General features: G+C 43.1%; 1 protein-coding gene across 15 annotated transcripts in view; it reads right to left on the bottom strand.

Moving 5' to 3' along the window:
• Positions 1-13,175, bottom strand: part of frmd4a (FERM domain containing 4A) — a 150,263-nt gene that overhangs the window by 18,031 nt on the left and 119,057 nt on the right. For all 15 annotated transcript variants that reach the window (XR_009768612.1, XM_061677729.1, XM_061677733.1 and 12 more), the window contains 5 exons: positions 9,839-9,922; positions 9,698-9,763; positions 9,561-9,618; positions 9,275-9,361; positions 1,229-1,305 (listed from right to left, as the gene is read on the bottom strand). Coding sequence is in view for 14 of the 15 variants with exons in the window: in XM_061677729.1 (XP_061533713.1) it covers positions 1,229-1,305; positions 9,275-9,361; positions 9,561-9,618; positions 9,698-9,763; positions 9,839-9,922 (372 nt within the window). In the remaining variant the exon portion in view is untranslated. The remainder of the gene's footprint in view (positions 1-1,228; positions 1,306-9,274; positions 9,362-9,560; positions 9,619-9,697; positions 9,764-9,838; positions 9,923-13,175) is intronic.

The following is a 13,175-nucleotide window of genomic DNA, read 5'->3' on the forward strand; positions in this document are numbered from 1 at the left end:
CCCCGCACATATGGAGCCTTGTTAAATAAATACAGACCGGGTCACTTGGGCAAAAAAGCGGCCCGCTCACGCAGATGTTAAGTCGTTCGTGGGGTCCCTTGTCAAGGCTTTTTGACGTGTGTGTTTGTGTGCTCTATGATAATTTTTTTCTTTGTGACCCACCTTGAGGATAATATTTTGGGAAAATAATTAGAACATGACAGAAATGATATACGGCTTGAAATTATTTAAGTTAACATTCACAAAAAGTGTTTACTTGAAGTCCATAACTGTACTGTTAGTTCATCCTATAGTTCCATACCTATGTCTCTACTGGGTCAAAGGGCTTTAAAAAGCATCATAGTTCTATAGTGCTTATAGGCGAGAGTAACACTTCACCAAAAGTGAGTTACAGTATATGATTGTATTTAGTTATTCACTGACATGAACATTTATATTCGTCAACTGGAATCCAACCATTTACTGCCATCGACAAATGTATGTCATGTACGTTTTTAAGGAATGTCAAGATTGTAAACCACTGTAATGATGAACAAGCTCATTTTCTCAGATTTTTTTTTATCAGAAACAGGTGTTTTTGGTGAAACCAAACCATGTTCTACTGCTGATGATTAAAGAATGGAAAATAGTTGAAACAAATGTTTTGTTTCTGGTTAAAGAAGAGAGTCTGCTCTTTCATTTGGTAGGTTCGGTGCTTGTCGCAGAACATATTCTGCAGGTCTCAAAAGTGCTTGAAAACGGCTGGCAATATGGGGAACTGCTTTGAAAACGGGTGGCAGTGAATGAGTTAAACATTATTTACAGTATGTATAACATTGTTGACATTGTTGACATCGACACATGTGCAACACTTAAATGTTCTTTTACGCCAAAGTGCCCCTTATCCAACGGAATTAAGTTGCAAGTTTCCGTGTAGATTCACGCAGTCACTTTTTTCCGACCCCAAACCAAGGCTGAAAACTCTACAGTGTGTGTGTGCAGTAAGGAACAATAAAGGTGCTCCTTACTGAGAGAAACATGACTCACGTCCAAATCAATAAAAAGGAGTAGAATTTAACAGCAACAACATTCAATCAGTTAGTTGTGATACACAAAAATAATAAACTAATCAATACAGGTTAAAGAAGAGACAAGCCAACAACAACGACGACGACGACAACTTTGACTGTACATGCATATAATCAAATAGCCTTCGCATTCCAACGCTCAGTCTGCTGTATAGATTTACCTCCTGGGGTCATGAACTTCCACGGAGAACTTCTTCTCTCGGAAGTAGAGGTTCTCCAGCTGACGCCATTGGAACACCTGAGGTTTGAGGAGACAAAACACGGCCCGACAATTAGTCCACGCAGCTTTGAAGGGAATCCTTTTCGCCGTAAGCTCCACCAGGAGGAGAAAAAACAAAACGCTAACAGAGGCCGATTACCCCACGCTATACAAGAAGCCGAAAGATGTATTCCTCAGCATGTGTGCTATGTTACATCCTCCGCGACGTGCTTGGAGTCCGTGTGAGAGTGAAAGTGTGTAAAGTTTCCTCCTCTCCTGTAACTTCACTGCAAGGGAGGGAAGGAGGTGGGGGGGAGGCTTTTAGGGGCTCCTGACCCCTCCTCCATCCCAAAGGGACTGTGCTTCCTGCCCTGCGGTTGGGAAGGAGAGTGTGTGTGAGTAAAACGGGTCCAGGGGAGGAGTGATGAAGCTTTCTGTGCCCCCCCCCCCCCCCCCCCCCCCCCCCCCCCTGCTCTTGGCTCCTTCCTCTCTACAATTGAAGTGCCCTTGCTTTGTTTGATCGGAGCTCAGCGCACGCATAAACATACATTGTCTGAGTATGGTTCTCATTAGGGGCAGAGAGAAAGAAAGAGAGAGAGAGCGAGAGAGAGAGAGAGAGAGAGAGAGCGACAGGCGGGCTGAGTTGCCCCAATGTGAGCATAATGAACACAACAAAATATTTTGGAGGAAAGTGACGCTAAAAAAAATAAAAATGAATAAATAAGTCAACAAACTAAAAGATCCGGCGCTGCCAGGGCCTGGCAGGAAAAAAGAGGAGGCCAAGTCACAGTCCAGGAATTTTAACAGCCTGGGAAAACAATGGACAGACGGACGGACTGTAACGAAATGGAGAGAACACTGAGACAAGAATGATATAAATATAGCCTAGTGCATGTATACTGTATATGTGAATGGATGCCTTGGATAGGGATAGAAAATGTCACCATTAAACCATCATAACATTTAAAAATGATTAAGAGGAATCTGTATTACAATTTTATCGTCGCTATGGGGCAGAATCCTTCACTTCCAAAACCACTACTTTTCAGAAAGTTAAAAAAATTCCATCTTGCTTGAGTTACCAGACACACATCGTTAAAGTTGGTATTATATTTTGGATCGCTATCATATACTGTAGTGCACCAATATCAACACAACGCCTTCCCATAATGTGGGGTTGCTAATTTAAATTGCTGATTTAATTACAGTATGGACTCAGATGTGGCCACAGCCAGTCGTGCCCACCAGTCTGCACTTGCGCCAAATGGCAGGCAAGAGAAAATTAATACTTGAGGATGTTAATACTTAAAAACACAAAAAATTTTAACAACTGTGGTTACATCATCTTTCCAAACTCTATTTCAAAGCTCTGAGAGTCATGAGTGATGCAATAATTTAAAAAAACAACATGCTGACTAGACTATCTAATAGGTGGCAGTTAATGTGCATGCAATCTTAATTTTGTGGCTGATGGGCTTTCTTCTATTACAAGAATTAGACCTACTGATTTTTTAATAAAACAGACCAACTCATGTATGTATGTGTATGTATCTAACATGCAACTTTTTGGAATAAGGGAGGAAGCTGGGCGGCACGGTGATCGACTGGTTAGAGCGTCTGCCTCACAGTTCTGAGGTCTGGGGTTCAATCCCCGGTCCCGCCTGTGTGGAGTTTGCATGTTCTCCCCGTGCCTGCGTGGGTTTTCTCCGGGCACTCCGGTTTCCTCCCACATCCTAAAAACATGCATGAATTGGAGACTCTAAATTGCCCGTAGGTGTGAATGTGAGTGTGAATGGTTGTTTGTATGTGCCCTGCGATTGGATGGCAACCAGTTCAGGGTGTACCCCGCCTCCTGGCCGATGATAGTTGGGATAGGCTCCAGCACGCCCGCGACCCTAGTGAGGAGAAGCGGCTCAGAAAATGGATGGATGGATGGGAGGAAGCTGGAGTAAACTCACGCAAACACAGTGAGAACCTGCAAGCTCCACGCAGGAAGGCAAAGACCAGATTCGAACGCCAAACATCAAAATTGTGAAGCGGATGTGATAACCACTCGTTCATCGTGCTGTATACTCCTACTTTCAGCAAAACCGACACCTGCGATCATTTTGCTGACAATAATAGTGACGCGAAAAACTGTGAAATGTTCACACTGTTTCATCTCAAGTCTGAGAGAAGTGTGCTCTCTTATCAGACTTCTTGCTCAATCTAGTGTGAAGTGCTAATGTAGCATGGTGCTAAATATAGCAGGTGGGGGCAGATAGCGAGAAACTGTGTGTGTGCGTGTGTGTGTTGGCTAGAATGATGGCGATAAGAGACATTCATAATTGTGTTCAGGCACGACATGTTTGCACTTTCATGCTGGCATTTACCTTTAAAAACTTTTTTTAAAAAAAGTCTGCCAAAGCCAAAGAGAGCAGAGGCTGGGAGTCTTGCACATATATGCTATAAATCCTAGACACTAAAATACACACATCACTGCACAAACATTCACATGCAGAATTCCGAGCTGGTAGATATTCTTTAACAATCGGTTGCACCCTGAGTATGTCAAATAATAAAGGTCAGATCTGATAGCGAGTGAAGGCCTTTCTTTGGTGTAGTGGCGAAAGAATAGTTTTTAAATAGCCTTGGCTGAGTTATTATTCTTTTCTACAGCTGGACTGCAATGTTACGTCCATGCGGGTGGGGTTCTGATGTATCCAGCCGTCGTCAAGACAAAGCCCATACACTCTTTCCTGTTGTTTGCATGGGACTGTGCCATTTTGGAGGGATGACATATCTGGAAAAACTAATGGGAACCGTCTGGAGGCGTCTCTGCACTCCAACGAGTGGGTGGGTACGCTCGAAAATGAAATCATGATACGCCCGAAGCCAGTCACTCTGCAGACCTGTCTGTTTAATGATGCAGTAGAACCTAATGCTGTTGAGCTTCAGGTGCATGTGTGTGTAGGGATGTGTGTGTGTGTGTGTGTGTGTGTGTATATGTGTGTGTGTGCGTGCGTGTGTGTGTGTATGTGTGTGTGTGTGCGTGCGTGTGTGTGTGTGTGTGCGTGCGTGTGTGTGTGTGTCTGTCTGTGTGTGTTTGGTCTGTGGTGAGCTGAAGTACTTTCACATTCCCAAATAACAACATGCTCTGGACAATAAGATGTAATGAAAGTCGCTAGCATCCTATAACACAGTACAGTCACTTAGCGGTTTACGAATGATCATTTCAAACAGTAATTATTTTAACTGTGGGGGAAAAAAAGAGTAAAGTCACTCCAAATATAGCTCACAATTAAGTGTTCTGTGTTTGCCTAACTGAATTAGCTTTTCAGTGGTAGGGAAGCGATGACAGCGTGAGTCAATGATTACCAGAGTGTCTACGCTTGACTGACAATCTGTTCCTCCTTTCTTTTCGTGAGGCGTATTTCAATGGGGGAAGTTGATTTTAGATACGAACCACCACTGTGTGTGTCACTTAAAACATTGCCTGTACTGTTAATAAACTGACAGACGGACCCTAGAACTGATTAGTTCTACTTGGATTCATTACTATGGAAAGGTAGCACACTGTGTCGACTGTACATGTTTTCTATTGGTCAGTGACAATGTGTTTGATGGGGGTTTTAAGAGGAAAATGGAGAAAGTGGTGGCGGGTTGGTCAATTCTGACACATAACAGACCAGCGCCTCAGGCTGGCTGTTGCTATAGTGACGGTAATGCTTGACAAGTTGGCAGTGTAGGAATGTTCTATAATGGTTTCTGCACAATCTTTCTTGTCGTTTCCTTTTGACATTTACAAAGAATAGGATACAAACTGCATTCCTTCATTTTGTCCAAAAATAATACGCGGCATGGTGAAAGCTGAAAAACGATTGAACGTCGTTACTCTGTTCATTATATTAAACCTAAAATAACTCTAACCACTAGTTTAGTCTCCTAAACTATAACCTAATCCTCATTTAACTTGCCGACTGCTGTTACACAAACATGCAGATGAAGCATTAGCGACAAACAGGAAAGCTACAGCAGACGGGATGTATTCGTCAGGATGGCGAGTTCAAAGCTCAGTCTAGTTCCTGTGAGTGTGTGCAAATAAATTTGTGTGTGTGTGGTTTATGTGGTTCCAAGTGCATCCGTGGTCGTTCAGCGTCATGCAGGGATGGTGTTAAACCCATTAACACCCTGTGAGAGGAGGCAAAATGTCAGCGAGCAAGGCCTTAAACACAATGGGGGGCACCAGAGGTGCGCAAAGACAGGCTTTTACACACAAAACTACATGACTGCATTGACTGGGTGCAGAGAGTGAGCGAGCGAGATAAAGAGAGAGAGCGCCAATGATGCAAAACATCTCCAGACACAAGTATCTGTGAAGCACTGTCACTGTTCTTCCCAAACACAATGAGCTGACTCACTGACAAGGAAAGAAATTAGTTGAGACCATTTAGTCATGCAGGAAGACTGCAAGACGACTTTAAAAATGGCTTAAACGGGATTTATTTGTTAGAAGATAAAAACAGTTTACTCAAAATATATGCCTGGTACACTACATTGTTCTATTTTATGTATAACTGCTAGCAGTCTATTTATGCTAAAATAAAAGTTGTTTTGATGCTTTAAAAAGAGTGCAAACACGATACTAATTTCCACTAGCCCGTCTATGGCATTTCTCATTGTATGTAAGGATAAAGCTAGCATGCTTACAGTATGTTAGGCTGATGATTATGTCAGTGATGCTGTGTAAAGTCCATAATTTAACATTTATCACCAATAAACAGCTTGAAACAAGAACACTTTGTCTCATTTGGAGACCTAAACTGCAGACTGAAGAGGGAAGAACATGCAAATACGAGAAGAAGAAGGAGAGAAAACAAATTCTGCCAACTATACTGTAGGAAATAAGCAGAAAGAAAGTAACACAGAAGCAAAAATACTGCTGTGCCACAACAAAAATAATGTCACGTTTTCGGCATGAGCGTGTCGGTACCGACATGCAGATTTGATCTAAAAACGGAAACAGTTAACATTTTAACATGGAGTTCATCTAAAAATTAATAATCTGTAAAATACAATTTTGGCGAGTTAAAGAAAAGCTAAGAATAGACGAGAATGTGATCTGTCTGGGATCAGGTAAATGTGCAAAACAGTGATAACTTGACATACCGTATTTTCACGACCATAAGGCGCACTTAAATGTCTTACATTTTCTCCAAAATGGACGGGGCGCCTTATAATGCGGCGCGTCTTATGTGTGACTTTGATGAACACTCCGCTTGACTGACTGGGAGCATTTCCTGCCGACACACTGCTTTATATAGAGGAAAGCCGGACGTGACTGAGTACAGCATGCGGACGGACGTAAAGGGGAAAGGCTGCGCGTGAATGAGGACGCTAAAGGCACGCCGCCAGTAGGTACATAGCGCGGGTATGTGGAATGTCCAAAACAACATCGGTTTGGCTAAGGACCCCCGAAAATGGCACCTACGAAGAGACATGCTTACGAAGCACAGTTTAAACTGCAAGCTGTCAGTTACGCGTAGGAACATGGGAATCGAGCAGCCACGAGAGAATTCAAGATCAACAAATCCATGGTTCGCAAGTGGAGGAAGCAGGAAAACGAGCTTCGCCAAGTCAAGAAGACGAAGCTGAGTTTCCACGGAAAAAAGGGGAGGTGGAAGACCAACTCGAGCAACGGATTAATGATCAAAGAACAGCCGGGAGAAGCGTCTCTACAGTCACCATTCGACTGAGGGCAATAACGCTTGCAGAATAAATGAAAATCGAACATTTTCAAGGAGGTCTGTCTTGGTGCTTTCGTTTTATGAAACGGCGCCATTTATCCATCCGGGCAAGGACTACCGTGGCGCAGCAACGTCTGGCGGATTACAAGGAAAAGCTGGCCATCTTCCACTCCGACTGCAGTAAAAAGATTGCCGGCCCAACCACATCACCAACATGGATGAGGTGCTGCTCACTTGAACCACACTGTAGAGAAGAGGGGGACCACCACGGTAGCGATACGCACAACGGGGCACGAGAAGTCGGCGTTTACTGTTGTGCATGGTTGCCATGGTAATGGACAGAAACTGCCACCTATGGAGATTTTTAAGAGGAAGACGCTGCCTAAAGAAAAGTTTACAGCTGAAGTCATCTTTAAGGCCAATCAAAAGGGCTGGATGGATGAGGCGAAAATGAGAGAGTGGCTGAGTCAGGTGTACGTAAAGAGAGCGGATGTTTTTTTCCACGCGTCACCGTCCCTGTTGATCTGTGACTCCATGCGTGCCCATCTCACATCCGCTGTGAAAAACCAAGTGCAACTAAGACTGGGAGGCAACACCGGGCGAGTTACGCCACCATATGTGAAGGGATTGTGGATGCCATGCTAAGGTATTTGCTTTGACTGTTCTCCGAGCTTTCGCGAAAGTCGATGTCATTGCTGAACAGCCCCCCGGCAACGAGACTGACTCCCGACAATGACGAGAGGGAACCCGGGGTGTTTGATGGAGAACTTGCCCAGGCTGTTCATTTCAGATTCAGAAGATGAGGACTTTGATGGATTTGTGGATGAGGATTGAGAAAAAAAATAACGTGAGTACATTGTTAAATACTTCAATAAAGTACAACTGAACTCAGTTTTGCTCCTGCTGCCTTTTTAAAAACATTGTTTTAGCGTGCATGCATGCTAGCGTATGTTTTACCATACCTGCGCCCAATAATACGGTAGGCCTTATGTATGTGTTAAACACAGAAATAGACCCCGTAACTGAGACTGCGCCTTCTACTGCGGTGCGCCTATGGTCGGGAAAATACGGTAAATTTCAATTGTAACTCAATTTACTCAGATATTGAAGTGAGCTGGAATCCCATTAATGATCTAGCGCCCAAAAACCACCACAATTTTTGTTTTTAATACAGAAAAAAGCACTGTATTTTTTCCAAGTGTAATTTTCTACATACTGCATTACTGTACATGTGTTGGATGTGTCCCTTTAAGGGGCGTGTTCTAGTGCGTCACAACAGAAGCTGGATTGTGAGTGTTTGATGGGGGTTGCTCATTGTGAGTGTTCTCATTTTGTATTTGTGCGTCTGACGGTTTGTCCCGTTCAATAAAAGGTCGAAAGTGCATCGTCGACTGTGCACTCTCCTTGCCCACATGCATGCACAATACCATATTTTCTAAAACATTTTTTCCACTTCACTTAGTGTTGAGTTGAATCAAACCGCGAGTGAAAACTCTGAATCACAACTAATCAAAGAACAACATACTACTTACTTTATTCTGACGAGAGCTGCAACTGTTACCATGCCACATTTACTTAAAAAAAAGCGAAATATTCCATGATTGTGGTGTTTACGGCTGCTGTGATTTTGACTTAGTGGGCATCGCTTCTGCTCATGAATCAGAATCAGAATCATCTTTATTTGCCAAGTATGTCCAAAAAACACACAACGAATTTGTCTCCGGTAGTTGGAGCCGCTCTCGTACGACAACAGACAGTCAATTGACAAAGAACCCCTTTGAGACATAAAGACATTGACAAAAAAACAGTCACTGAGCAATAAAGCAAATGCACTGTAGCTTCACTGAGATCTTTGATGAAAAAACAAAAAACAAAAAAAATCAAGCTCTCTGCTGAAGGAGGCTTCCATCAGCCTAGCCTCATGGAAGTGCCACAAACAAAGCCGGAAAGGAGCCATCGCCGAGGTGAAGCTTATTCCAAGGCATGAAGGCACTAGGCAGTGAGTATTTACGCCGCCGAAAGGCAAAATTTTAAACTTAAAGAAAAAAAAATTCCAGAGGGAGACGTGGCAGTTAAAACATGTCAGTCGAAACCTGCTAGCTGATTTTTCCTTTGGTGGACTATTATTTTGGAATAGAACAAGGAGTAACGATTGGGTTCTGATTCGCGAGTCAATACTGTCAATACGTATAGCGATGGGGATTTGGAGGGCGAGTCCGAGCCCTAGTATTTGGTGATTGACAAATAGGGGATAGCATGGATGTTTTTGAGGGTCATCTCACCTTTCTGGGCTTGACTTTGTCCTGATGGTCATACTGAAATATGCCTTTATAGCTCAGTCCCAGCCACCACGGGATCCCCTGCTTATCCTGTGACAAATACGACAATTAAGACATCACCTGAGTGTGTGTGTGGAAGGTTGGACAGAGAAATAAGAAACAAAATCCCAGATCGCCTCGAGCACCATTATGTCTCCAAGCGGCCTGCTTAAAAGTCCAGAATGAAAAACAACACCTGGTGAAAAGAAGGGGGTGGGGAAAAAAAGAAGGCTGGGTAGTAAAACTGTACCTTTACGGCGTAGTAATGTACTCCATATGTGGGCAGGGACTCCACAATGCTCATGTAGCTGTGAGGACGAGGAGATGGACAACACATGTGAGACTTGAAGCCAAACAGGCTAATCGCGCTACACCGCTAACACTCACTTTACGATAGCTTGCCCTCTGGATTGGCCGTTAAACTTCTTGTAGTGCTCAATGACTCGTTCCTCACTGTGGGTGAAGAGGAAAAGCTTACAAAAAATAAAAAGTCGAGAGAAGAAGAAGGTGAGGAGATTTGACTCTCACCAGTAGGCCAGGGATGGGTGCTCCTTTAGGGCCTGGGTGGGCAGAGCAGGGAGCTTTTTCAGGTCAGATCTGGTTGCATCGTTACTAGAAGGTAAGAAAGACCACAAGGCACGGTCAAGATATCTTTCTCGTTTCATAAAGCTTTGAAGTAACACAAATTAACTGTAGCGAGAAGACTGTATTATGTTACACTGGAAGAAGGACATTAAATCAAGTCAGAAAATAAAGAGTGACAGGGGAAGCTATGTGCGGCAGACACAGAGGAAAGAGTCAAGTAACAGGAAGACAGAGAGCAATAAAGAAGTGTATTAAAGAGATATTAAAAAAGATGGGGCAGGGTGAAGACACAAACAGCAGAAGAGGCTGGGAGCCAAACAGACTTGGCTTTGGACGGAGTTTTCGCCGTTGGCAGGAGGTCATGAAAGCCTCGCGGTAATCACGAAGTCTGTCTGCCAAGAGAGGATTGGGGAAAGCCCTGGGAACATGACCGTCTAGGAGCTGAGGGCCAGAGAGAGTCCCCAGTGACAGTCTGCCCGGCTGTTTTTCGACATGTGAACGCAATCTTTATACTTCATATGTTACCTTTTACGCCTGGGATCATCCAGCTTTTCCTAAGCCCTTTTGTAAAAACTTTCAAGATAAACTTTCATGCTTTTACAACTGCGGTAAATTACATATTTACGATTAGGGAAAGGAAACCACTAGACTTTACATCGATTTGACCGGCCTGATCAGTATCGGCCAAGATATTTAACATTTTATGCTGATCGGCGTTAATGTCATAATTTGCCGATTCGATCAAAGATATCATTGATCGGCTCCGCAAAAGACCTTTACTTAGCGTCGCAATCGTGCACAGTATATTTGAATCCAAAAGCTAGTTTATTTTTAGCCTTGTCGCATGTCTTTTGACGTAATACTGTAAATATCTGACGGCCAATCAAGTTATTTAAAAAAAATAAAATAAACGTTGGCGGTTCGGGACAGACAACACATCTGAGACGTAATGCCCGGATCAGACTACAAGACAAATTTGCTCTTTCACGATTGCGCTCTTTCACGATTGCACTATGTCAAACTACTGCAATAAAATATTGTATTCCGATACTACTGCATCTCGTTTTTTACGATCATTGGGCTTTATCTTGTCAACTCAAATGCGACCAGATACACTCGTTACCGTGGCGGCGACGACAACAAGAGCGGACCGCGGCGCCTGTATTATAAGAACAAAATGGGGAAAAACGTGTGTTGGTGGTCACCGGTGCTCAGGAGAGGACGTTCGTTTAAGGCTTGCTTGAGGTATGTTCCCGTACTTTTAATAAGATACAGCTCGCAAGCAGGCAACAAAACGTTATGTAGCCTAGCAAGCTAGTGCTAGCACTAACGGTTATGCGTAAACATGCTGCCGTTCTGTCGAATCATCCTCTAAAGTTTCGGTGTGGGTGAAGTAATATAATTACAGTAAGTTAGCACCCATTATTTCTGTCATGTAATGTTGGTTTGAACTGACTGATTAGAATACATGACCTGGCTAGAGCAGTGATTTCCAACCTTTATGGAGCCAAGGAACATATTTTACAATTGAAAAATCTCACGGCACACAGACAAACAAAAATGTCACAAAAAGTACTTCTGCCATCTAATAGAAGACCATTCATTTGATCTGTCTGTCACTATGCCTCACTTGGCATAAATAGATGAACAAAGATACATTTATTGCAAATATAATTTTTTGAGCAATTAAGTACACAAGTATATACAGTAAATTAACAGGTCATTTAAATAGACACATTGCTCCAGCTTGTGATCGGATCGGTGATCGGTTATCGTTTTTTTAAACTCGCTGATTGGTGATTGGCCCCAAAAACCCTGAACGTGTAAAGCCTAGAAACCAGTTAGGTTTTACGTGATTTCTCCATTCAAGAACTAAACCGTTTGGCAAAATTGCTACTGTATTTGTTGTGACATCAGTAGTCTGTGGAGTAAATTTTATTCATATAGCGCCAATTCAAAACAGACGTTATTTTAAGGCACTGAACAGGTCAGGCACAAAAATCAACACAACCTGACAACAATTGAGTTAATATATTCTCAAAGTAGTTTCAATATGCGGTACGGAAGGCGACTGGTTAGAGTGTCTGCCTCACAGTTCTGAGGACTTGGGTTCAATTCCCGGCCCCGTCTGTGTGGAGTTTGCATGTTCTCCCCGTGCCAGCGTGGGTTTTCTCTGGGCACTCCGGTTTCCTCCCACATCGCAAAAACATGCATGGTAGGTTAATTGAAGACTCTAAATTGCCCGTAGGTGTGAATGTGAGTGCGAATGGTTGTTTGTTTATATGTGCCCTGCGATTGGCTGATCCAGATTTGGAAAAGACCGGATGTTAAGCTATCCAATAACATGTTTTTTTTTCTCTTTTCAACTGCCGTGATGACACATATCCCAAATGTGTAATAATAATCCCAATTATCTCTCCTGAACCATGCAGCCTAATTGGAGACTGAATGCCATTATGTTGAGTTTCTGACTGAGTAAGGTGACTGAAACTGACGTGTTCATTAAGAAAAAGCCTTTAACAAATGGACGGACAAGTTGTTTTTTTTTGTCTACAGGGTATGCATCTGTATTCAGGCTCCATTTTAGGGTATATAACATGGTAAAGTTCAATCCTATCTTTCTAATCTTGGACAGTGCTTCAAGGGATTGCACTTTTGTACTAGGAGTGAGTTGACTGTATAGGTGTAGCTTAGAAGAATCAGGGCAGAGTTACTGGGAAATGTTGCATATGGTTTTAGGTGGGTGGACAGTTTATAGGGTGAACAGTATGTGGGTGTAAGTGGATGGGGGGGTGGGCCGGAATGTCACCGGGGTTTGTAACATTCCGACTCAACCATGCAGGATGCTTGACTTGAGGAAATGAGGTCAGATGTGGAGGCTGCTGCAGTGTGTCACTGTTGTTGAGGCAAAGTGATGAAGGATGACACACGTTTGAGGGTGACATCACACACAAGGACATGTGAAGAACCACATGTGTGTGTGTGTGTGTGGGGGGGGGGTTATCTTAATGCCTCATGGGCATGACTAACATTGTTCACATGCACTATGCAGGCAAAAGTACTGTGATACATTTTCCTTTCGGGAGACATTTCCATTTTACATTCCAATCGTGGAAGACTTTCGACAATCTTTTGGAGTGCGTCTGTGGAACATTTGTGAGGTCATAGACTCATAGTCTAGTTTGTTTGACAGGGATGAGGTCAAGGCTGTCAAGTTCTTCCGAACCAAAGTCATCCAACAAAAACTACTGATTGAGGGCGGTGTCTCAAAACTTTTGTC

The sequence above is a fragment of the Phycodurus eques genome, chromosome 5 (assembly GCF_024500275.1).
Source record: "Phycodurus eques isolate BA_2022a chromosome 5, UOR_Pequ_1.1, whole genome shotgun sequence".
Taxonomy (NCBI): Eukaryota; Metazoa; Chordata; class Actinopteri; order Syngnathiformes; family Syngnathidae; genus Phycodurus; species Phycodurus eques.